The sequence below is a fragment of the Aspergillus steynii genome, assembly GCF_002849105.1.
Source record: "Aspergillus steynii IBT 23096 chromosome Unknown P170scaffold_4, whole genome shotgun sequence".
NCBI lineage: Eukaryota > Fungi > Ascomycota > Eurotiomycetes > Eurotiales > Aspergillaceae > Aspergillus > Aspergillus steynii.
This window is the reverse complement of record NW_020194401.1, coordinates 549,117-573,626: the sequence shown is the minus strand read 5'-3', so window position 1 is coordinate 573,626 and position 24,510 is coordinate 549,117. Positions and strand designations below refer to the sequence as shown.

The window sequence follows — 24,510 nt, the reverse complement described above, 5'->3', positions numbered from 1 at the left end:
TAAGACAGGATCGGGGTAAAGGATTGCTCCACAAGGCGTGATCGGGATGCATTATCTATTACCTAACCAGCCGACACGATTGGATGTCGGATTACTTCGGAGACAAAGAAAGATCCCTGGCTGCTCCAACGGCAATCCTTCATTTGGGCCGATTGGTCCTCCACTCTAAAGGCCAATCATTGCGGTAAAAGTCATGATAAAAAGCCGCATTTCTTTGTAGGCTCAGCTCTACGGAACACCAATAGACCAGGGGTAAAATCGCTCATCGAAGGCTGCAATGTGTCTACCTTGAATTTTCCGGGTGACTTTAAAGAATATCGCATGAAACAAAGAACAAACTGTAAACTCGAAGATGTGTTTGTAGAATCTCCCGCCAGAGCATCAGTAATCAGTCTTAATGTTATTTACAAAGAACAGGGCAATGTAGGGGTTGAGCCATAAAAGCGATTCTGCGCGTCAAACACATCATTAGGGGACTTTCCCACGATCGACTCGTATATCTGGGGATCAGTAGCTCCCTCCAGGCCAAAAAGAACAACTTGACTCTTTTCATTCAACCCCAGCTTCTCCCGTAGCGATTGGTCCATTCTCGCACCTAGCATGATCCCCATGCTGGCTGCAGACGACTCGCCACAGACAACAGGAACATCACCCTCGCTGCCGCTGGCCAAGGCCTTCATGCCCTCCACAGCAACTGAGTCGGGAACAGCTAGAAAGTCACTGGCCAGCCAGGAGAGTACTTTCCATGCGGCAGGAGACGGAGCACGACAGGCTAGGCCGGCCATGAGCGTCCGCAGAGACCCCTCCGACTGGCACATTTGGCCGTTCTTTGCACTTTGTAAGAGGCAGTCTGCATTAGATGGCTCCACGACAACGAAACGAGGTATTTCCGGCGGAACGAGCGTGGTCGACGATTCCCTAATCTTATAAAAGCGAGTGTAGAAGCCCTGGAAGATGGCAGCAGCAATACTTCCGATGCCGCCGCACACAAAGACGTGGGTAATCTGATCAACTGCCGGGATTATATCGAAGGCTTCCTCAAGAACAACCATGTATGCATTCATGACATGTTGTGGCACGTCGTTGTCGAAATCGGACCAAGATGTACTACTCACAAAGTACCATCCATTCATGCGAGCATCTTCCTTAGCCCGTGCGACAGAGGCCTCGTACTCCCCATCGATCCGGATGACTACCGCCCCCAACTCCTTCATCGCCTCAGCGCGACCATCGCTAACATGGCCATGGATATAGTCGACACAGCGACAGCCAAATATCCGAGCCCCGTACGCTAGCCCGCGGCCTTGATTTCCGTCCGTGGCCACGCAGACTGTCACGCGCTGCGTGATGTCATGGTATTTGGGAGTTCGGAGCTCCGCCGACGAAGGGCATATGCCTGTCTTCGCATGAACCTCGTCGGCCAGGATTCGATAGACAGCATAAGGAGCCCCCAAAGCTTTGAAAGATCCCAGGTCGACTCCGAATCGCTTGCTCTCGTCTTTAAAGTACAACTGGTTGATCCCTAATTTCTGGCTCATCCCGGGAAGTGCCCGCAACGGCTGTGGGCTGTATTCAGGCCAGGTACGGATTTCTTCGACGGCGGAGGCCCAGTGGGCAAGATTTTGAATGCATCGAGAGGCATCAGACTCAGCATGTTTGTTAAGTCGGCTGTTGTTGTGACAATGCGAGTACTCCATTGGGGCAAGGAGGGCAGTTGGAATAGGAATTTATTTGATAGACGCTGAAAGGCGAGCAGATACAATAGGAACAGTATGCCATTTGTGTATGGAGTTATCCTTAAGTAGCAATGCTTTTTATCGCAGCTCTTCTCTTAGCTATTCGCTGTCTATTGGCATTCACACTCTGCCTTCGAGATACTCCGGATCGGATCCACTCCGTCCCAGAGTTCGGGTGATTGTGGAATGGACCAGTTCGGCGTCTAGTCTTAGTGGCCGAGACCAAGCTCTCACGCGGTCATTTAAGAGGTTCACCGTCCCCGCCATTCGGCCATTCGCCTTAGGCCCCGTGGAGGTCGCATTCGCGATGCAGCACCAGCCCGCCGGGATCCGGCGAAATTTCCACAACAAGATCGTCGCGTGAGATATCCTTGCAAAACCATCGAAGGCTCTATCAGACTAATTGTTTTCATCAGCTGCCATCGTTGTCATGCTAAGAAAATCAAGTGCTCGGGTGGAAAGCCGTGTCAGAATTGCCTCCAGGCCGAGAAAGCACCCGAATGCTCCTATCCCCTGCGGAATCGAATGGTCAAAGTACCGCAACGGTTCATCGACGGGTTGTATCAAGAGATAAATTCGCTCAACCAGTGCCAAAATGCTACTCAAGCTGGAGACAATCACCCGTCTTTAGATCATGGCCCACATCATGAAGATTATGCGTCCCGCGCACCGTTCATTCATCCGACGCCGGACCCTGCAGGATCAGGACGCGTACCTGAATCAAATGCGAATTCGCAACCTATCTGCGAGGAGGGCGAGTCGCAGGTTAATGCCACCTTGAATGAAGCACCATGGTTCGACAACCGCAATGTTTTCGACAGTCCGATTTTCATCAGTGAAGCCGCCGACGCAGCCTTCGCCACGCGTTTCCGTCAGGTCATCGCCGATCCCGACGCCCCCGAACCAACGCATCTACTGCGTCTAAACTATGCTAATACCGAGGCTTTGATGGCTTTGAGTGAGTCTGGTGCTTCCTGGCCGAGCCAGGCACGCGCTAGGTTTCTCCTTGAAGCGGCGCTGAAATTTATCGGCCGTTGTTGCTATGTTGTTTGCCACGATGCCGCACGCCAGGGCCTATCCCAGATTTACATAGATCGCTGCTGGGGAGGGCCAGTCGTCAGTTGCAAGTACTGGGCCCTCTTTTCTCTCGGCGAATTGTACGCCACCCGAACCCCGGCGACACAAAGCTATCCCGGGATGGCGTATTTCGCCCAAGCGAGCAAGATGCTGGCCTACCTAGATGAACGTCCCGGCACGGATACTATTGAAACACTACTACTCTTAGTAGGTCTTCTGTGCCTATTTCTTGATGGGGCTAGCTGACCATACGGACTCAGTCAATTTATTCCTTGGCTCTCAACCGACGCTACAGCGCCTACATTATGTCTGGAACGGCTATGCGCTCGGCCATCGTAATGGGCCTACATTTAAATATCTCAGACACTCAGCTCCCTGACGTGGGAGCCCGCGAGCATCGCAAACGCTTGTTTTGGACGACTTACATGTTCGACCGTCTATGGGGAGCTAATCTAGGCCATCCTGCGGCGATCCAAGATGATGAGATTGAGGTAGATCTGCCGTCTACGCGTGCAGTCCACGAGAATGTAATTTCACACGATGATTTTGACAGTGAGTATTACACAGCCAGCGTTAAGTTGGTAGGCCATTTGACCAACGTCATACGATCGATTTATACCGTTCGCCGCCACAATCATGACACTCAGCTCTCTGCTCGAGTGCACCAAGCACTGCACGAACTGCAGGCCTGGATGGATCAGTTACCGTCACGCCTGCAAATAGTCCCTAGATCCGGTGCTTCCCACGATTGGAAGCTTGTCTCGCTTCATCTTTCCTTCTACCAGTCCGTCATACTCGCCACGCGCCCCATCCTACTCCACACCCTCCGGGTCCAAGTAGCCGCAGCAGGTAGTCCCGGATCGTCTGCCCAAGTTCCCATGAGCGCCTCGGCGCTGTCAGAAGCCTGTATCCGCTGCGCACGGCATTCGGTCCAGCTCCTGGCTCAGTCTTGGATCGACGGCTCCTTCGTTACCTTCGACTGCTTCTTCACGCAGTACCTATTTTCTTCGTTGACCGTGCTCGCCATCTCGAGCCTTCTATATGGTTCGGATAGCCAAGACGACCGCGGCTTGTTTGAGGAGGCTACCCGGCTCCTGCTAGAGCTGAAAGAGGCCGGGAACTGTGTAGCTCAGGAGTATTGTCACCATGTTGACGTGATCGAGACCGCATTGGCGGCCTATGCAAAGCGCATCCTGCCCTTGCAGGCTACCAATGAGCCTGTTCCAGAAGTCCCTCCTGATATGGATACAGATTCAACTACGTCGCAACTAGCGCCAGACCTGCCTCGTGGAGTAGTCCCGATGGCAGGCGTGCCCTGGACCGAGTCTTCCTTGCAGCAGCTTCTGTCTCAACCAGCCCTTGACATGCAGTTTCTGGAAGATGCAGTGCGCGATACTTATTCACAGGGCCTGTACTAATCGGACCTAGTTCAAAGATGTTAAATGAACGTGGCTATGATTGCAAGAATAAACAATTCTAACGCTGCAGTCCAAGCGACTGATTCATCTGTTTACACTTTGACCTTCCATTTCCAATTCCAGCCCAAGATAGCCCAACGAGACATCGCGACGCTCACGAATCCCACAAGCAACACCGCAGAATAGAACCCAATCAAAACCCGGGGTGTTGTCGCTTGCAACAACTGTCCCCCAGCCGGAACAGTAACTAGAACCCCAAACGAGGCAACTGAGTATACAGTCCCGTAAAACCTACCATAATCTTTGGTATCACACAGCTGCCCAGCACAAACCGGAGCCAGCGAGAGCCATCCCCCAGAGCCGAATCCGAAAATCGCAACAACGGCATAGATGGTATCTTCGCTGTGCGATCCACAGGGTAACCAAACCCCCGCCATAATGATCATGGTGATTGCAACTAGAGCCAGCAGGATGTTAAATCGACCAACTTTATCGGCGACAAAGCCCGGAAGGACCCTCCCGAGAAGACTCATGCTATTCAAGACGGTGAGGGAATAGAATTGCAGGTCCAACGAGAACCCGCTATAACGGACATACGCTGGCAGCAATGCGGCGCAACCGAATATAATGAACTCAAATGAGAAGACAGCCACGGCCAGAAAGCAGAGCCGAGGGGACTTAAACGCTCCAAGATCAATGGTCACTCGGCTCTTTTGTCCGTTGGGCAGACGTCCTCGCACAAGCATAATCCCAATGATATAGCACCCCAGGGCCATAAACGCGACTATGCGAATAGCCCAAGCCCAGCCGTATTTTTCGAATAGCGATCGTAACATCAGCGGAATAACCGCACCGCCGGCCGACGAGCCCCCCATACATATTCCGGACGCTAATGCGCGGCGTCGATTGAACCAGTGGCTGAGGACGGCAATTGAAACGGTCGTTATAACGGCAGATGAAATCCCACAGAGCACTCCGAGGCACAGCATAAAATGCCAGTACCGTGAACATTGCGCGAGGAGTATATAGGAGATGAAATTCGCCAATGAGCCGCAGATCAACAATACTCTTGGTCCGTAGCGGTCAAAAAGCGGCCCAACTTGCACCCCGAGAAACAATGTCAGAAACACAAGTACGGCAGTAATCCAGCCGACGTCGCGATCACCATATTCGGTCAACTGATGCGTGCTGATATAGTCCTGAACCGATCCGACTACGCAATGTCAGTAGCCTGTTCACCGGTCGGACGACTAGAAAAATGTCGCTTTTGCTCACCTGCAGTTTGAAAGCCAAATGAAGGGAACATCATCAAAGATGACCCCAGTAAACAGATCCATGCCTCTCTCCCTCCTTCGGGGAAAGCCAAACTGACCTCTCCATCCGTTGGATTGTCAGAAACAGCCTCCAGCTCAACATTCGATTCCGGCGTCTCGTGGCCGGTAGGACGACTGGATCGAGGCATTTTGCGTTTCTTGAGAGCACGCACGGTTGAATTGGAAGAGATTCCAAAGAACAGAAGATGGGATTGATAGATCAAGCAGCTCCTAGCAATGCTAACAGACACGAAAAAATCAGCGAGTCTTCCTAGGGCTCTCGCTGTCATGCGTCATCATATCGGAGTGGGTTTGAAGGCTCATTCCCTCTGATTGGCCCGTTCCAATAAAATGCGACCCAGCCAATCACAGCTTGAGACTTCCGCCAGTAGTGGAGATCTACGGATTGGGCTACTGCAGTATGTTTCCAATGTACCGGAGTGCTATTAAGATAGATAGTCTCTCTTCTTGAGAAGTATGTAATTTAAACACATTCATAATGAGTTCTCATCCTGATAGTACCTGGACAAAATGCAACAATCGTCCAGAGAGGGAGAAAAGACAACATGTCCAGGCAGCTATATTTAAAAGCTGATTGATGATCACTACTACTATTTCGCCGCCAATGAGCCACTCAGTCCACTGTTATTGCTGACATTCAAGCACTAGTCTTCCTCATCTCATCCATTGGAGGAAGTCTAAAAAATAATGCCCGCCGCTACAAGTGAGCCATCGCCTCAATCTCCACATCTGTACCAAGAGGAAGCTGTTTAACAGCTACGCAGGTTCTCACCTACAAGTGGAAAAAGCCCGCTGTCAGTATACCTTACGCATATTGAGATAGCTCTGCATACCGGCATAATGCCCTTGTTGAACATGGCAAGGTAACCTTCGTTCATCCCAGGATGTTGGCCATGTCATCGAGGAATATTGTGACTTTGATCTATTCGAGCCTATTAGCCTATATTGTACTCATAGGAACGCAATCTTTGTGTTAGATAGTCATTTGACAGACGAGACGTACAATCTTTTCCAGTGAGCTCCCTGCGGCTTCTAGGATGTTAGAGATGTTACGAAGACATTGTTTCTGCAGTTTGCTCCATTACTCTCGACAAGCGCCTGAATTCGTAGCCATGATGTTTGCTTACCGTGCGATCAGCAGTTGTTCCCTCAATCAGCTTTTCAGTGGCAGGGTTCATGCCTACTGCTCCTGAGGTGTACACCATGTCATTGAAAACCAGAGCCTGAGACAGGAAAGGTTTTGGCGCAGGGGCTTTATCAGTGCGAACTTCTTGCTTTGCTGGAGCCATTATTGATAGTGATTATTTGGCGCGATATTTGCTTTACAGAAGTAGTGCTGGTTGTTGAATAGAAACCTTGCAGATAAATAGCCATGGGGTGGTGAAGGAGTATTGAACCTTAATCCACTTTCACCGCTCCTTTTTTGATCCCTTTCTCTGCTTTTTGTTAATTTTTGCCCTTTAAAAATCGCAATTCTCTCCTTAATCCGACTAAGGGCAAAGGTATCACGGCGCATGCTCTATTGCCCGGACACTGGGGATGGCCCGAAGATACATGTGGGTCCTGGTACGTTTACTTCCATATTATTGGTTTGTTCGCAATGGGTTGAACTCAGCCAATCACGGTGACTTGGCCCAGCGCCGAGAAGTAGTGGAATGTAACATTTGTGTGTAGGCCAGCGGGTGATTGCCGACACATGGATGTGAATGGTCCATTTATGAACATGGTCGCTGCACATGTTCTTCCAGTCTATCTTTGCTACTGGTGATACTTTAGCTTGGATTATTATGAGCTTTTTTTGTTATCCCTAGTGCCCTAGGCTTTGGGGTATGTACCAGCGGCGGGAGTTGCAATCATGAAAGTTTTCACCGGGTGTAAGTTTTAAAAGTAGATGTCAAATTGACTTGAGACCTACTGTGACTCTATGCGAAGTAAAAAGGGAGATAATTCTCAAGTCTTTTGACTTTGACTTAGATATTCCGAGTAGGAAGGTAGTCCATCGAAATTCATGTAGATTCAAGCATGTTGAAAAAATATAAATAGCATTCCAGAAAGTATCACCTACTATCGTAGCATAGACATTAATGTGCGTAAAGGTTTGATAAAACATAATCTTCCTTGTTTTCCAACCCTTGCACACCCTCAGCCTCAGTCTCAGAAAGACGCCTCTCAAACGCAGCCAGGCATTCTTCCCTCATCCCCCAACCCAGTATCAAAGCTCCAGCTGGCCCCAAAATACAAGTCATAAAGGCTGAGACGGATAAAATACGCACCCAAGACCAAGAGAGTCGACCCTCGCTTTTTAACTCTTTATACTCAAAACATAGCCAGATCATTGCACTAGCAAATGCAATAGTGAAATCTTGATCTTTAATGCCATTTTGCCATGGAAAAAAGGGGTATGAAGCCCCGGAGCGTGACCACTGATGACAGACTCCAGATATAAGAGCACATAACATGTACGTTGCTCTTGTAAATGGCATATCAGCTGTTGGCGTTTTTATTCGCGTCTGCATTGTCGTGTCCACAAGACATGACGCTACCGCATAATGAAGCAACCTGAAGATAAGGGGCAGAAAAACGAGCGTCATACTTGATGCGAAAATTTTGTGGCTTTTGAGTGCAAGCCCCATTGCTGGTACATAGTATCCAACCATGAGAGTCGGAATTAGAACCTTGACGTACGATTGCCGGATCGTTCTGCAGTCAGGCACTTTGAGGGTCGAGATTGGGCTTTGGAAGTGGCAAATGGTGAAGTATAGAGGGACAGCTATCTTTATACCACCGTTGAGATGGGAGAGTAGTGAGAAGGGAAAGGACCTAGATAAGGTAAGTTTTTATAGAGGTTAAGGAGAAGAAGACAGAGTCACCAGTTTAATAAGGTCATAGCATTACCGCTTCGGATGCTTTCGATGGTCCATATAACCTCGAATATAGCCAAGTCCATGAAAAAAAAGATGGCCATAGTTGGGTCAGAAAGCTGAAGACTCTGCCAGAGACCTAAGGAGCCAGTGTGATGATTCAAAGTTTCAGATGAATTTGATTCGAAATTCCATGTCTTCACCTCCAGGTCACTGCCAGTATGCGTGTTGTTCTCGCGATTCCCCATTGGACTGATGCTTCCTGGCTTCATAGTAAAGTGTATAGCTAATATGCATAGGAGCAAAGCAGAGCAATACATGAGAGGACCGTACTTGCCTTTCGATGCTCCCATACCTCGTCGTTTATCGAAAGGCATAGTGCCAGTTAAAGACTTTGTGGGCAAGGGCAGGAATGATAAAGTCTCTGCACCAACTGTGGTTTCACACAGTAAGTCCGCTAGTGTATCGCCTTTATAGGCGGCAGTCAGACGACCAAGAAGCCTATGGACGAAGGTCTTGCCGGCTTCTAGTCGAGTAAACCCATTGCCAAATTCACATAGGAGCTTCATACGTTGCATTCGGGACTTGGCCCATGTGCCAAGATGATCTTCGATGATAGCCAGCGGGAGATCCGAGACTTCCTTTGTCGAGAATATTGATCCAAGCTTGTTGGCAAGGGACGCAGCACTCTCGATTGCGCCATTCCCTCCTTGCCCAAGGTTAGGGGTCGTCTGCAAACAGTCAGTGAATGAAACTTTCTATCAGAGCAGGAACTCACTTTATGAACTGAATCTCCAATACATGCAAACCTTTGATACACCCACCGGTCGAAAACTCCTTCTTCCATAGGGACATGCGCGCACCTGACTGTGTTCCTATAGATATCTCGGAACCGAACTCCACCAGCAACATAGTTATCTAGCAGTGGCTTGACATGTTGATCGATTTCGGATTGATTCATGCGTGGTATATTCAAACCTTGATATTTCCTTCCCATATCATGAAAGACGAACCAAAAGATGCGTTCATCCTTCCCAACGCCGTTGAAGAACGAGTATCCATTTGCGAAGGTCCTGTTAACGTGTCCCTCGACCATGTTAGGCGTAGGCGTAGCGATGCCAAAAACTGCAGAATACTGTGCAGATAATGCTAAAAAAAAAAGTCAACTTCATTCTGTTCTGGGATAGATTCGTTGCATACTCTTCTCCTCGTTCTGCACGCTGCTTGTTCCCACCACGTGATCCTTTTCAAGATGTCTCCACATCTCTCTCCGAGTCGTGCTATGGATCCCATCTGCTCCAACAGCAATGGAACCGGTGTATGAAGAGCCATCGGTGCATCTGACTTGCACCCGAGAATGGGAAGAGTCGACTCCCACGATTCGTTTACCAAGAAATATCCTATCCTTTTCTTTCAAGTGATCAAAAAGGACCTGTAGCAGAATCTTTCGCTCAATGAATATCATTGGACATCCTTGCCTAATGTGGAGAAGCTTCAAGGAGTCTGTATGTCCCAAAAGACTGCCATTCTCTCGCCATATGCGCTGTGCTTGGATTTCACCACCCAGATCGTGAAGATCATCAAACATGCCCAGCTGATCTAGGATTCTTGCACCGCTAGGCAGAATACAGATACCGGCACCAACACATGGGGCGATATCTGCACCAGCCTCTAGGACGATAAAATCAATTCCTTGACGAGATAAGGCATTTGCGAGCACTAGACCTGCTATTCCGCCCCCGTTTATAATGACTTTCGCGCTTCCGGTGGGGGCCATTGTATTGGTTGTGCAATGTTGGTAAGGCAATGAAGCAGCAGTTTGTGGGCTCTGTAGGGTAATAGATCCGAGAAACGATACCTGAGAGAGAGATGGGGATATAAAAGGAGAATTAACCTAAAGATTAGATTGACTGTTAACACATGACATTAGTATAAACAGTTCGCCTCCGTAGAATCAAGGAGCTGATGCGTACAGCGATATATATTCCTAATTACATATGTGTCACAAATGTATATCATGGAACGTTGCGTCATTGAGTTTCCATAAAAACGATCACGCACATGCCGTAGCAATCTAATAGGGTCTGATGACGGAATCTCAGATGCATGAGTCTGGACTGGAATGAAACCGATGTTACTCTGCTGATACCTCTATCAGTAAGAATGCTTGATACTTCTCAGACGGGAAACCTGCATGTGATCGACAATCATTTGTCTTTTTAAAGGAGTTCCCGACGTCATGACTCCCTGTCAAATCAGCTATGTCAAGGGAAACTGTTCCGAACGGGCGGTGACCACAGCTGTGAATTCGTTGAACCTTAGGTTGTACAACACTACGATGGAATGCGGGTAATAAATACTAGGTAAATTTTAGGTCTTACCACAAGCAGGTTAGTCAATACCTAAAGCAACCATCTCTTGTGGTATCTAGATGACAACATCGGACATGCATGCAGCCTATATGATACTAAATGGGGCACCATAAAGAAGAAGAAAAATGAGATCTACAGTATCTAAACCCGTGTACTATCCTCATTAAACACGAACCTGTGGACCCTGTATGTATTTCTTAATGAGGGTATACATGCGTCACCAAAGATGAAGTTAGTATGGTAGATATCTATCACAATAGACTACACACTTATTACTGCTACTTCGTGGATTTTCTGTAGCCTAGTAATATGTAGTATGATTGTCACCTTGCTTCTGGGGTCAAGTGTGTCTTTGAGAACCCCTGCTGGCAGTATGGGCTCAACATTAACTCCACCAATCTTCCATGATACAGAGATGTTTGACACCTTCCCCCCAACTTCGAAATTAAAATATCTGAGCTGCGAGGTCTTTTTCCCATCTACTCTGGAAACCTCCATCCCTCCCATGGGCACATACGCCACTCAACTAGCATCCATGCCAGGATAAAATCATAGTAACTTAAAAGCTTTTTTTTCGTAGCTTAATATCTAGCAAATAATTTAATGAATTTTAAATATCGCTACTATTAAATAGCGTCATTCTAACTGCCGGGATAAAAGACTAAATCATATAAATTGAGTAAATATCAAGCTGTCAACTTCAAGTTACTTTCTAATGTTTACGAAAAGCAATTTACAAAGAGATTCAGAATTCTATACTTATTATTATTACTCTAAAGTTATATACTAAGCTCGTAAAGAAAGATAGCTAGCGACTTTACTCACTCGATAATTACATTGATATCCTGTTGCCTGGATAGCCAAGAAGGCACAGCAGCTTTACTTCAGGCGCTAGTCATCTTACCAGGCAGGGAATCAGACCAATGGTTAATCCTATCATCCTTATATATAAGACAGAGGAGTGCGATATGGGGACTCCCGGGACTGGGAGTAGATGAAAATGGCCCGGCGCCGGGAGTCGCGGGGCGACGCCAGGAGACGTAGGTGCCATCTAAAGCGCACTCAGGGGGTTTGCACGACGACGCCGGCGATCGCCAGGGTCGCCGGTTTCGATGCACCTACCCTCCTCCTATTAACATAGTTTCGTAATCATACTATATATCCAATAATTCAGACATATCAAGTACATACGACCACAGGGTGAGGAGAACAGGGCTTCCCGTCCGCTCAGCCGTACTTAAGCCTCCTGAGTCCGTACAGTTAATTGTCGAAGAGCCCTTAACTCAAATATTTTTCTGAAACGATTTTTAGATCGGGTGCCAATAATAGGGGTGTTCTGTTTATATACGGTAGCCGGTAGTCACCAATATCGCCGGTGATCGTCAATGGTCGCCAGTAGTCGCCAGTGGTCACCAACAATCAGAACCAGAAAGGTTTTAATAGGGTCAGCAGGGGGTTTTGAGCTGATTCAGAAGATATTAATAAATAGGCGGAGAGCCTTCCTCGCTTTTTTGTTGTTACTTTTCAACTTGTCCTTCTTTACTCGTCGCCGAACCCTGACACTTAGTCTCTCATCACGTGACCCCGCATTACCATGACCTCTGACAAACTCCAACTTATCAAGGAACGCATCCGTCTGGCAGCTTCCCGCGGTTTCACTATCAACTTCCAGCATCTACAAGAAAGCCAGGAAAATATTATTTGCCATAAAAAGCTGGCCCCCGCTACAGATGACAAATATTATCAGGCATTGGCAAACTGGGAACTGTTGGTTTTTCCTTCTTTCGAGAATAAATTGCTGGGCAATTCCTCATTAGATATAGATGGCGACTGTCACGGAATGAGTCTAAGGAAAAGAACTTTTCCCGCGATGAGCCGGATCCGACACCCCAGATCCTAAAATCATTTGCCGAAGACTATATCGCCACCCGAAAGAAACTTCCTTCCCAACAAACGGCGTGCCACAACTTGACTAGTTTCACTTCTCTATAGGAACGAGAAACATCACGCACATTGCCCGATCATGTCAAAAAGGATATGTTAAATATAACTATCCATAATTCATAAATAACCTGATTGTTGTTACTAACTTGGTGTCTTAGCATATTCGGAACATCCTCACCCCAAAATACAGACTTCCTACTAAACCGAGAGACCGGGCCCCAGTCACAGCCAAAGATCTCGAGTATTTGCTACGCCGCCTATTTAGTGAAGACAGCCATGACTACAAGCATAAGCAGGCCAGAGTTCAGACAGGATCTGCTCTGTCCCTTTTTGCCGGCTCTGGGGCCCGCGCCGGCGCCATTGTCAAATCCAGTTCCTATACAAATTCGAACGAGTGCCTCTACTACAAGGTTAGCTTCCACCTACTAATCTTCAAAGAAGCGTATCTCACAGATCAAACCAGCATTTGAGCTTCAATATCAAATAAAGTGACCGTGACTGCGGGTTTATCAAACGATGGGTGACCATCAACTCTGAATTTTTAAAAGAATAGCGTTACCGAGATGATGTCAAATTGTTGGTTATATCCAAGACCTCCCCAGTTCCATAGCTTACAAGTTTGAACTATACCAGGCCGAAGAATTGGTTTCGAGAACACCCCGTTCTAGGCTTTAATTTCGTCTTCTGGGTAATCGTGCATGGTATCGCAGACGGTGCATTTAAAGGCATTTCCTCCGTCAACGACCTTCTAGCAAAACGACCACCAGTTAGAAGAGAATCATGGACCCTACAGTGGTCAGATTCTGCCAAGGAGCTCCCATTCTTCCGCATGATTACCCCAAAAGGGCCTTCGCCAGACAAGGGTTTGACATTTTCTGCTATGTATCATAATAATACGGCACTTGCTGAGCGAGATAGTTTTAAGGATGCCCTATGGATCTATGGTATTAGGAGTGAAGTAGCAAACAGGATTAACTGTATAGCCCCAATATCAGCTGATAATATAGGACTGCTAACCGTTTTATAGCCAAAGCATCTGAGGCTACGCGTGGCCAGGCACTTGATTACCAAAATCATAATACATATCTCAAGTATCAGGCACAGCTGAAGTCTCTCGACATACAGGCTCTGTTCTACAACTTGGAACCTGACTATAAGTATCAAGACATGGAATAAAGCATGGCCCACCATCAAGACCCAAATATACCCCAGCACATTGACGCTGCTGCTCTAGCCGAATTCGAGAGTAACGCTGAGATCTTGGCACTTAACGAGCAGATTACTGCATTAACAAAACAAATTACAGGCCAGCCTGCAGTACACAGGGACCTAGATCTGGAACGTTATAAGCTCTACAGCAGGAAGGCGAAGAAGCTTGAAGCTAAGCGGTCAGCTTTTATCGCCCAGTGGTGGGAAGCTTCTTATAACAAATATATTGCTGGTAATAACTTCTCAGAGCGCGACACAACCTGTCTCTTTAATATATATAAAAAGTATATGCCTGAAAGATCTCGACTTCGAGACAACCTCTTTAAAGAGATTTCTATTAACAGTGACGAGGGCAAACAATGCCTGTAAAATATAGTCTCTTTATGCATATCGACAGAGAAAGTCGCTTATTATCCCGGATTAGCACCTAAAAACGGCCGGTGTCCAACCTGTTTACGGGACATGTCAAGGTTCGGCACCTACCGCCGCTGTGTTGGCTTGCACTAACTGTTTATAGTACTGCCGCACAGGACCGCGCGAAGCACATCCTACAATGTCGACGACAGCACTTGGATGCTGCGCCCTATCAACAGTGTTACAAGAATGGCAAACGTGCTCACCGCCGTACCCAACGCCAATTTGTGCAGTTCTGCTACCACTGTGCTGAAATGGTTTTTAACGCAGACGAATGGGAGAGGCACTGTCAGAATCATCTGGAGAATGTTCAGCCTCGCTGTGGAATCCTGAAATTCAGATACACAACTGTGGCGGCTGGCCTTTGTCCCTTTTGTCTAGGGGATAAAAACAAGGCCCCTTCAGAACGGTTGAAGCAGTGGATGACTAAAGCTATTCTTTTAAACCACATTGATGATCACCTGAAGTCCTATTAGTTGAAGGAAGTAATACGGTGCCCGCATCCGCTCTGCCAGAAGAAAGAGTACAAAGGCATTGTAGGGCTTCGGCGGCACTTTTATGATATCCATTCTATTACAGAGACCCGTTCAAATTGTGTTACTTGAAAGCGGAGATAGTCATTAGAGGAAGAATCTTCTGATAAGATAGATTCTATGGAAGGCGTGAGCTACAAGCGACTTTGCAAAGAAGGAATAAGTGAGGTGGTGGATTAATGGAAAAGCATAACTGATTATATCTGGGAATCCTGAAATAATGTCCTGACGTCTGAGGCATGTTTATTTCTCGTGACTCCGGTCTATTTCTTGAAAGTTGCTGGTTCATCTATACCCTAAAAGCATTTTTCGTAGAGGCAATTACGTGTATATTCTTGAGGATACGTTACCTAGTCCTAGAAAAATTTTTTAAGCTCTTTAAAATTCGCCAAAAATTCTCCGCGGATATATTGCGTGTTAAGCTTACATAGGATCCAACAATGATATAAAATAATATCTCAAGAATGCCAAAGATCTTTATAAATAAACTGGAGGCTAAAAGTGAGGTATGCGTGAGATGAAGCCTTTTGTTTGGCATGTATTTCGGAAATATTCATGTTGTTACGCGTTTTGCAGTGGTATGTAGTGCGGGAATGCTGCGCCCAAAGCCTTTTGTTTTGGTTCTGTATTTCTAATGAAGAGTAGCCATTTTTGATGACGAACTAACTTGTAATTAGTTATATAAACAGACATGGACAATTTTATATATCTGGGTTGATACAAAATTTACTCTCCAACTGCAATCATACCTTTTCGGTTGCTAACATGGTGCTAAGGAAATTTCAAACTAATACCCTCTAAGGGCTTTGCACCAAAGAACAACTCGACCTTCTTAATTTAATTAATAACCTTCGATCCCAGGGTATTAGTCACTATATTTCTTTATTATAGATTATTATCTGTGGAGATCAATCGTCAGGAAAGAGCTCGGTATTAGAGGCAATCTCAGGTATCTCATTTCCAGTGAAGAGCAGTTTATATACAAGGTTTCCCACAGAGCTGGTACTCAGAAAAAGTATTCAAGTCAGAGTGCGTGTTTCAATTATACCTCATCACTCTCGCAGCAATATCAAACAAGATTCCCTGGGTAGTTTCTGTGAGCAGCTAGACGATTTTGAAGGACTCCCGGCTCTTATCGACAATGTGAAAGCGGCAATGGGAATAACAACATATGGCAAAGTGTTTTCGAATGACCTCCTTTGAGTGGAGATATCAGGCCCTGATCGTCCTCATTTGACTATTGTCGACCTCCCGGGTCTCATACACTCCGAAACTAAACAGCAATCAGCCTCTAACATCCAGCTTGTGCAGGACGTTGTTCAGACCTATATAAATAAGCCGCGGAGTATCATCCTCACTGTTATATCTGCTAAGAATGATTTTGCCAACCAAATCGTGCTGAAGCTTGCTCGGGACGCTGATGAATCTGGAAATTGAACATTAGGAGTCATTACCAAGCCAGATACGCTTGTTCCAAGATCAGAAAGCAAGTTGATGTTTCTTTCACTGGCAAAAAACCAGGATGTTAAGTTCCGCCTGGGATGGCATATCCTCAAGAACATAGATACCGAAAAGGGAGACTGGACACTTACAGATAAAGACCGGGAAGAGATGCTATTTTTCTTTACAGGCGCCTGGGAGGACCTTCTAAGGTCCTTAGTAGGCATTAATGGTCTTTGCTTACGCCTAAGTAAAGTGCTTCTCGGACAAATTGCTGCAGAGCTTCCAAGTCTGATTAATAAGATTAGAAAGAAGGCTGACAATTGCACATCTGAGATTATAAAACTTGGGAAGCCTCAGATATCTCTTGATGAACAAAGGTCCTACCTCCTACACATCAGCCAGTCGTTTCAGAGCTTGGTCAAAGCCGCTGTGGACGGCACTTATAATGACCTGTTCTTCGGATATGTGCACGCTCAGAATGGTTTGGAAAAACGACTACGTGCGGTGGTTCAGAACCTTAATGAAGAATTTACCGACGATATTAGTATCAGAGGTTATTACCGCCGGCTAGGTGAGGAAGGTATTACCAAAAACGGTATACCGGCCAGATTCGTACAACACGGGCGGAATTTACCGCTTATATTAGGACTCTTCTAAGAAAAACCAGGGGCCGTGAGCTGCCGGGCACATTCAACCCTATAATTGTCCGTGACCTCTTCTTAGAGCAGTGTGGTCCCTGGGAAAAGCTCACCAAAAGCCATATCAGAAAAGTATGGTCATCCGTAAGAGATTTTATGGTCCTCGCTGTTTGCCACGTCACAGATAAGGCCACTTCTACTGCGCTAATCAAGGAGATAATCTTTTTTATTTTTAATTCTGTCTTTCAGGACATGGAGCAAAAGACTTCTGAACTACTGGCACCGCACAAGACAGGCCATCCAATTACATATAACCATTATTTCACCGAGAACCTGCAAAATATTCGTGCAGAGTGACGTGAAGGCGAAGTTGGCAGCATAATAAAGCGATTTTTTAGTATAGCTGATCTTCACGAGCCCTACTACACAGGTAAATCTATTAATCTCAACCAACTTCTTCAATACCTTCTGCGGCAATCAGAACCAGATATGGTCAACTTTGCTTCAGCGGAGGCGCTGGACTGCATGCTGGCATACTATAAGGTCACTTTATATTTTCTCAATACTGCTTCTCTGCGTTTACTAATATGATTCCAGGTTGCTTTGAAACATTTTGTTGATGATATTGCAAATGAAGCTGTGGAATTAAAACTAATATTAGCATTGCTCGATATCTTCTCTCCAGTAGTCGTGTTTAACATGCACGACAAAAGGGTAACGCAGATTGCTGGCGAGTCTGAAGAAAATAGATTTCTTCGCGACTAACTTAACAGAAAATTGCAGGTCCTCACTCGCGGATTTGAAACCTGCCAGCAGTTTATGAGTGTTCGAGATTACAGTATAGAATAAAACCCAAGTTAATCTGATTTAGCTAACATTGAAATCAGAAGCAAGGACATTCGGTATTTCCGGTCAGCATGCAAGCAAATTACACGGTGTGCAGGTAGAATTCGACGATAAGGTGTAATCTATCGCGGAATCTTCCAACCTTTCCGCAGAGCCAGAACACGTATGCGCGCAGTCGGAACCTATTGATAACGATGAAAAGAAGTTAGTTTCGAAAACGGCAGAATCAAACTCTTCTAACGATTGTCCAGAAGCTATTGAGCCGTATAAATTATTGTTTTCAGTTCTTTCCACCACTTATACTCGGCAGGGCAAAAAAGGAAATAAAAAGAAGAGTAGTAAAAAAGAAAAGAATAAGAAAAGTAGCAACTAAACAAGCTGTCTGGAAATTAACTCGGTTGACACACCAGTGCCATAAGTTCAGCAGCTAATTCAATGTCTCTAATGCTTGCGACCTAAATAATGTTTCCAAAATAAAGTTATACATTGTTTCGTTGAACTTGCTTTGATAAAGATTTTTAAAAAAAATAAATCTTTTCGCGACTAACTAAATAAAAAGCTATAACGTATTTCCCGGGCGAGCCGCCCACCCCTACCGAGCCGCCCACCCACAACGATTTTTGGCCACATATTCAAAAATAAAGCGATTTTCAACAACAAAACAACATGATTTTTATTGAAGTAATTTAACCTGCGCGTGTAGAACATCTAGTTCTAGTATGGCCTTGAATATTGCAATTAGAACACGTAGGTGGAGCGCGTTTTAGGGCCCCTGAAGTTGATGTTCTCGCCTGCATATATTCATGATTTATAGCCTCCGCCCGCTCATTTCGCTGTTGAATTGAATCTCTCGTTTGCTCTATGGAATTGGCCTCAGTAGGGGTCATTTGACGCTTTGATCGAGCCTTTTTTAAACGATTATTTGCGCTTTCCGCGCGTAAATCGGCGTTTTCCTTCGCGAGTTGCGCCGCATTATAAAGCGAGTATTCAAACCCTTTCAGAAAGCGCTGGAATAGGCGTTTTGAAGGCGTAGAGGGACTCTGGGATCCCTGCTTTAGCATCTCCTTTATTAATGAAGCTGATTTCTGCAGTTGTTTTACTGTATAAGGCGTCGCTAGAGTTGAATTTGTGGAGCCACGGCTCACCGGAGGCGTAGGAGTTACAAGGCGAATATTTAATTTATCGAGTACTCTGAGCGGTTGAAAAGGAACGATTCCCGTAGCAGCGAAGCTATTTTAAATATTTAAATCAGTAAAGACCTGCAGATGAGCGGTAGGATACGCCCGCAAGAAATCAAGCTTATTAATATGATTATACCCGAGGCGAGTTCTCTGCTTAATAAGTCCTCCATAAGCGCGTTTTAGAGGGCCAAAACAACCAACATCGAGCGGTTGCAAGAGGTGAGATAAATGCGGAGGCATGCAGATCAGTATAATTTTATTATCTTCACATAATTTATCGAATGCAGGCGTTAGGTGGCTTCCGTGGCCATCTAAAACGAGGAGGCGATGTTGGCCCACTATACGGCGAGAAGTTGCAGGAATAAAGACTTTTTCAAGCTATAAAAGACTGATTTCATCAGTAGTCCATCCATTTGGGCTAACTTAAATCATCTAATTACCCGGGAGGCGGTCCTCTGCATACCAACCTTTAATATGGACCTTACCTTTGAAGATAATGCATGTAGGGACCGACCACCCGCTTGAATTAATGCATTTAATTGTTGTAACCCACTCCCGGTTGCCTGGCTGAATAAGATGAGGTTTTCCAGGCATATTAGACCTCGTCACTACTCTCGTAGTAGCGATAAGGCCCATAGCGAATCTTGTTTCATCAAAATTGAAGATATCTCCATCCGCGATCCCGTATTGCAATCGAATCTTTTGTAGCTGATCAAACCACGCTTGTATGACCCGGGGGTCCTCGCATTTCGCTCGCTCGTAATTATATCGCCTTGAAAAGCGAGATTTGATCTCAGGGTGTCGTTTTATGAAGTAGGAAACCCAATTCTTGCTGATAGGTTTGAAGTAAGATGGATCGTCTGCTCGGAGAATGATTTCGGCCATTTCTTACACGTGAGAGGGTCTAGGAGGCATTCCACGCGAATCCATGGAGAGTATCCATTGAATAAGCGATTCCTCTTGAATTAGCAATAATCGATGAGAATTTGCGCGAGTTTCTGCTCGAGAAGTGTGTCCCTTAATACGTGCCCGGAGAGTTGAACGAGGAATATTATAAACTTCTGCTGCACGACGAACTGATGGAATTTTTTTATTTTGAATAGCCTCAATTGCGAGTAGGATCTTGCCCTCTTGATTCTCGAAATTTTGAGATGATTGACTCATTTTTGGTGTTGTGGTTGATGATTGAATTAATTCAATTGATCGCGTGGTGGGGAAGTTGAGGTGGGTGGGCGGCTCGGTAGGGGTGGGCGGCTCGCCCGGGAAATACGTTAGAGGATATAAGTATTATAAGCGGTAAGTAGCGGTTACCGCTACTTTCAGATACGGATCTTTGTTTATTAGAATCACGGTTTTAGTTTTTCGATCTTTCCGCCATATTCCATTAAATACCGATGTGTTCATATACTTTCAGATACATTGAATACTACTGACACTCGGCTGACATTTGTGTTGACAGCTTATTTGCTAGATAGGATCAATCTCTTTTTCGCTCAGGACAAACATGTTACATGAGGCACTTTAAAATTCTGGTACGCTGGAAGGGACGTTGTGCTTATATAGGAATAGCTAAACAATAGTAAAGGTCTAAGGTTATATTAATGCCTGAAACCAGCGACGTCGCATTGCGTATAACGTATTCCACCACCGGGTCGGCCACACCGCCGAGTCGGCCACCGCTCACCAATTCCTGCCCGCGGGCCATATATTAGGGGCTTTATCAACAAAATAATTATATTTCTATCTAAAAATTAATTAGGAACCCGATTAGGACATTGTAATCGTCTATGTCCTAGAATATGACAATCACTACACCGCGGGGGCGCTCGTACGCGTGGCCTATCTGCAGGCACTGCAGGATCTGGAGGAAGCGTATTTTGAGCTTCATTAACTTCGTTCCCACGCTGGAACTGCTCTAGGCCCTCTTGAATAGCTGGTCCCTCTGTAAAAGCTAGCTGTCTAGTAGAGTGTTTCTTTTTTCGAAGCTTCTTTGCGTTAGCAGCGCGTAATTCGTGGATTTCTTCGCGCGCAAGAATAAGCTCATTAAGATGTAATTCATGACCTTTAATAAGCTTCTCTACACGCGTCTCTAGCGAAGATGAAGGGCTCTGTGTGCGCTCCCGTATACGCTTTTTAAGTAGCTGCTTCACGGTAGATGCCTGCTTTTCAAGCTGCCTTGTTGTATAGGGCGTTTTTGGGGCTGAATTGGTTGATCGACTGGGTGGTGGTGTAGGAGTCTTTAGCTGAATATTCAACTGACTGAGCACCCTATCTGGGTTAAATGGAATAAGTCCAGCGCCTGCGAAGCTATTCCGAATAATATCTGCTTGAAAAGCGCGTTCGCGAGCTTGTGGAAAGGCCTCTAAGAAATCAAGCTTATTGATATGATTGATTCCTAAACGTGCCTGCTTTTCTACTAAGCTGCCGTACACCCGCTTTAGAGGTGAGAAACAGCCAATATCTAGAGGCTATAGTAGATGCAATAAGTGTGCAGGCATGCAGATAGGAATAATATTATTCTCACTACATATCTGGTCGAATTAAGGTATAAGATGGCTGCCATAGCCATCAAGAACTAGAAGACGATATCTTCCAGTTGTACGACTAGTAGTAGTCGGAATAAAGAGGTTTTTAAGCCAGCAAAGGCCTATCTCGTCCGTAGTCTATCCATTAGGACTAACCTCAATCCTACTATCGCGTGGGAGTGTAATATCTTGATACTAACCCTCTATATAGACCTTGCCTTTAAAGATCACACATGGAGGAAGCGCCCAACCAGTAGAGTTAATACACTCGATCGAAATAACGCATTCTCGATTACCTGGCTGTACGAGAGAGGCCTTTCTGTAGTAGTCAGCTCTAGTAACTACTTGAGCAGTAGCTACTAGGCCTATTGCGAAGCTAGTCTCGTCAAAGTTATAGATATCTTCTTGTGCGATCCCGTGTTGCATTATTATGATTTATACGTAGTTAAACCACTCTTGTATGACTTTAAGATCTTCGCATTTAGCACGTCAATAATTGTAGTGTCGGGTATAGCGAGTTTTCAATTCATCTCGTCTTTTAATAAATTTGGAGACCCAGTTCTGTCTAACTGTTTGAATAGGCGTTATACTACACGCAGCAAGAAGAATATTGGCCATTTCTCGTATATGAGACGGTCGGGGAGACGCTCCACATTGATCTAACGATAGAATCCATCGTACAAGCGATTCCTCTTCATTTTGAGTCAATTTATAACTATTTGCGCGTAATTCTAAGCGATATGTTTTTCCATATAATCGATCCTGTAGAGTAGAGCGAGGCACATTATAAACACGCGCTGCTTCACGAATATTGCAGATTTCTTGATTTTTTAAAGCAGAAATAGCAAGTAAAATCCTTTCCTCTTTCTTAACGGAATTTCTTGAATTTTGACGCGCTTTTGGCGGCATAATTGGTGGTTAAATTGAGTGAGGTTTTCAACCGGAGCCAAAACGCGTGATGTGGCCGACTCGGCAGTGTAGCCGACCCGGTGGTGGAATACGTTAGCTGCTTCATCTTCTCCCACAACATCACACTCACCCATTAATGTCAACCACCAACTCCTGCAAAAAAATGCCGAAAGATCCTATTTTCAAAGGCGTAGGAGACCAGATAGAAGAGATCCCTCTTAGCTCCATTCAAGCAGTCGACGGGATATCCCTAACGAGAGCCGATATGAGCGTACTAACGTCATACAATATTCTCGCGAAAAGACTTAAGACGATCGTGGTACCAGGTGGGTAACAAAATCCTTTTTACACATGACTACTCATGATAATAGGTTTTCCGTCTGTCTGGACGCCCGCAAATGCACCAAAGAACATCAAACCAGATGCAGGGGTATACTTGTCGGACCCAGCATGACACGTTTTTCCTAATTTTCCTCTTGAGCTGCTTTTCAGAGCTTTGCGCATTATTAAGCCAGCGATGAAACTGAACGACATCAATCTTATCACGGACCGACGGAACCTCCAACTGCTGCTGGGCTTTATAGGTGGCAGCATAAGCTCATTCCGTGTTGGAGTAGATGTGATAAAAAACACAATATTATTTTTATGTTGGACTTCGAAGGCAAAAACATATGTCAACAAGTTCCAAGGATACGGCCACGAGTTTAAAAAGGTCTATACCCGCCGACCAAGTGGCGTCGAGGATAGCATTACCCATAATCGGGCGATTTGCTATACGCTTAGAGATGTGAAAATCATTCTCCGATATGAGGTTGACGGCTGCATTCACTCTAAGAGAGAATGGCACAAAAACATAAAATCATCAGATGGGGACATAACCCCAATAGGATTCAGGGTTATCAAATGGGGGAAGTTGGCCGATCCGTCCCGAATAATTAAAATAAAGACGGGCTGTATTGGAAGAAGTCTGGACAACTCGAAGAATTTAGAACAGCTTTGGTTTGCCAACACACCCATTCTTTGTGCTGGAAAGTATGATGAGTTTGGTAGCTTTACAGATATCTCCGAAGAGAACTGTTTAACATCTGATAAACTCAGCAAATAGGAGCAAAACCGCCAGGACGAATTAAGGAAGCTTGCAGCTTTACTTCGACTTCTTGTGAATTTAGCGCGTACAGCGTTATAGAAGAAATGTGCGTTAGTCTCGTCGGAAGGGAAGTTAAAAGTATTCGAAGTGTTTAATCAAAATAAAAAAGGACTGCCTGCCGACCTGAAATCTCTCTGGGCCTAGCCTAGAAGAGCAAGATACTAGGCGTTTACTTCATCTTTTGCTACAAGATCTTAATTCTAGCTCTAAAGCTACTATCTAAATTTGTAGGCACCTAGTGGACAGAGTGATGGGTGCCAGGACCTAGCTGTTTAAGGGATGTCTAAATAGGCCCTTGAGATTAGCTCGTGTCTCTTCTAAGCCTATGGACCAGTTAATAAATGCTTCCTGCAGTAAGAATTCTATATATTATACTTTACTTTAGAAGATACCACGAATTCACGATACAAGAATTACCCTTTAGAGGTACATGAACGTGGCTTGGTGGGTGTTAACTCTGGGGAAACGCCATCTGCTTTCAGAACATATGTAGAGATTATAAACACAATTCTATGTCTATGTCTAGAAAATATGGATATATATAATTATATTTGTATAGAGGATAGGGTATCGACGGCTTAAATATATTATCTTTTTCTTTTAAGAAAGCATGTTATAACTCATTTAAGCTTCTATTGTGTTGAATGGATTCCCAGCCGCACCAGCTGAATTTGGCAGAAAACATGCACGATAGACGATTAGTTACAGAACCGAAATTAAAACAAGCAGTAGATTTTATGTGCTCTTGTAATAATATAATCTTGCTACGGAGAATATCATCCCCAATTTATACTATAAAGGCCCAGAAGAAGCGCTTAAGAATGAGAAAAGGAAGCATCAACGTGGTAAATCTCTTCTTTTTAAATTACGCGCTCCAGAAGATGGCTATGTAGTGTTTTATGCTCCTAAAAAGATTTAGCAAG

The 24,510-nt window shown here is 45.3% G+C and overlaps 8 protein-coding genes across 8 annotated transcripts; 3 read left to right on the top strand and 5 right to left on the bottom strand.

The window, feature by feature from the left end:
• Positions 1 to 360: 360 nt before the first annotated feature.
• P170DRAFT_436498 (tryptophan synthase beta subunit-like PLP-dependent enzyme) lies at positions 361 to 1,763 on the bottom strand. Its single transcript, XM_024849167.1, has one exon. It carries the CDS (start codon positions 1,695 to 1,697, stop codon positions 405 to 407), a length of 1,293 nt encoding a protein of 430 aa, XP_024704089.1. The 5' UTR covers positions 1,698 to 1,763; the 3' UTR covers positions 361 to 404.
• A 262-nt stretch (positions 1,764 to 2,025) lies between these two features.
• P170DRAFT_383081 (Zn(II)2Cys6 transcription factor) lies at positions 2,026 to 4,311 on the top strand. Its single transcript, XM_024845631.1, has 3 exons — positions 2,026 to 2,096; positions 2,153 to 3,020; positions 3,074 to 4,311. Exons 1-3 carry the CDS (start codon positions 2,044 to 2,046, stop codon positions 4,229 to 4,231), a joined length of 2,079 nt encoding a protein of 692 aa, XP_024704088.1. The 5' UTR covers positions 2,026 to 2,043; the 3' UTR covers positions 4,232 to 4,311.
• A 12-nt stretch (positions 4,312 to 4,323) lies between these two features.
• Positions 4,324 to 5,693, bottom strand: P170DRAFT_494301 (putative MFS monocarboxylate transporter; the record flags this gene model as incomplete). Its single annotated transcript, XM_024854066.1, has 2 exons — positions 4,324 to 5,444; positions 5,507 to 5,693. 2 exons carry the CDS (start codon positions 5,691 to 5,693, stop codon positions 4,324 to 4,326), a joined length of 1,308 nt encoding a protein of 435 aa, XP_024704087.1.
• A 746-nt stretch (positions 5,694 to 6,439) lies between these two features.
• Positions 6,440 to 6,854, bottom strand: P170DRAFT_475118 (YjgF-like protein; the record flags this gene model as incomplete). Its single annotated transcript, XM_024853225.1, has 3 exons — positions 6,440 to 6,487; positions 6,569 to 6,631; positions 6,693 to 6,854. The coding sequence occupies 3 exons, from the start codon at positions 6,852 to 6,854 to the stop codon at positions 6,440 to 6,442; spliced, it is 273 nt and encodes a 90-aa protein (XP_024704086.1).
• Positions 6,855 to 7,646: 792 nt separating this feature from the next.
• On the bottom strand, positions 7,647 to 8,348 carry P170DRAFT_357065 (uncharacterized protein; the record flags this gene model as incomplete). The annotated part of the gene is made up of 1 exon (XM_024844195.1): positions 7,647 to 8,348. A coding segment is annotated over one exon (702 nt), but the record flags the coding sequence as incomplete, so codon positions are not given.
• Positions 8,349 to 8,431: 83 nt separating this feature from the next.
• P170DRAFT_358201 (FAD-dependent oxidoreductase) lies at positions 8,432 to 10,203 on the bottom strand (the record flags this gene model as incomplete). The annotated part of the gene is made up of 3 exons (XM_024844269.1): positions 8,432 to 9,157; positions 9,205 to 9,575; positions 9,627 to 10,203. 3 exons carry the CDS (start codon positions 10,201 to 10,203, stop codon positions 8,432 to 8,434), a joined length of 1,674 nt encoding a protein of 557 aa, XP_024704084.1.
• A 5,159-nt stretch (positions 10,204 to 15,362) lies between these two features.
• P170DRAFT_446602 (dynamin family protein) lies at positions 15,363 to 17,744 on the top strand (the record flags this gene model as incomplete). Its single annotated transcript, XM_024850814.1, has 8 exons — positions 15,363 to 15,399; positions 15,701 to 15,766; positions 15,806 to 16,077; positions 16,108 to 16,293; positions 16,357 to 16,848; positions 16,950 to 17,219; positions 17,367 to 17,522; positions 17,577 to 17,744. The coding sequence occupies 8 exons, from the start codon at positions 15,363 to 15,365 to the stop codon at positions 17,742 to 17,744; spliced, it is 1,647 nt and encodes a 548-aa protein (XP_024704083.1).
• A 4,859-nt stretch (positions 17,745 to 22,603) lies between these two features.
• On the top strand, positions 22,604 to 23,731 carry P170DRAFT_446601 (uncharacterized protein; the record flags this gene model as incomplete). Its single annotated transcript, XM_024850813.1, has 6 exons — positions 22,604 to 22,766; positions 22,812 to 22,870; positions 22,922 to 23,059; positions 23,102 to 23,516; positions 23,583 to 23,612; positions 23,643 to 23,731. The coding sequence occupies 6 exons, from the start codon at positions 22,604 to 22,606 to the stop codon at positions 23,729 to 23,731; spliced, it is 894 nt and encodes a 297-aa protein (XP_024704082.1).
• Between the last annotated feature and the right edge of the window lie 779 nt (positions 23,732 to 24,510).

Excerpts from the sequence above, each read along its gene's own strand:
- P170DRAFT_436498 (XM_024849167.1), bottom strand. The coding sequence starts at position 1,697 with ATGGAGTACTCGCATTGTCACAACAACAGCCGACTTAACAAACATGCT.
- P170DRAFT_383081 (XM_024845631.1), top strand. The coding sequence starts at position 2,044 with ATGCAGCACCAGCCCGCCGGGATCCGGCGAAATTTCCACAACAAGATC. Across the intron at positions 2,097-2,152 it reads TTCCACAACAAGATCGTCGC|CTGCCATCGTTGTCATGCTA; the intron begins GTGAGATATCCT and ends TGTTTTCATCAG. Across the intron at positions 3,021-3,073 it reads TTGAAACACTACTACTCTTA|TCAATTTATTCCTTGGCTCT; the intron begins GTAGGTCTTCTG and ends ATACGGACTCAG.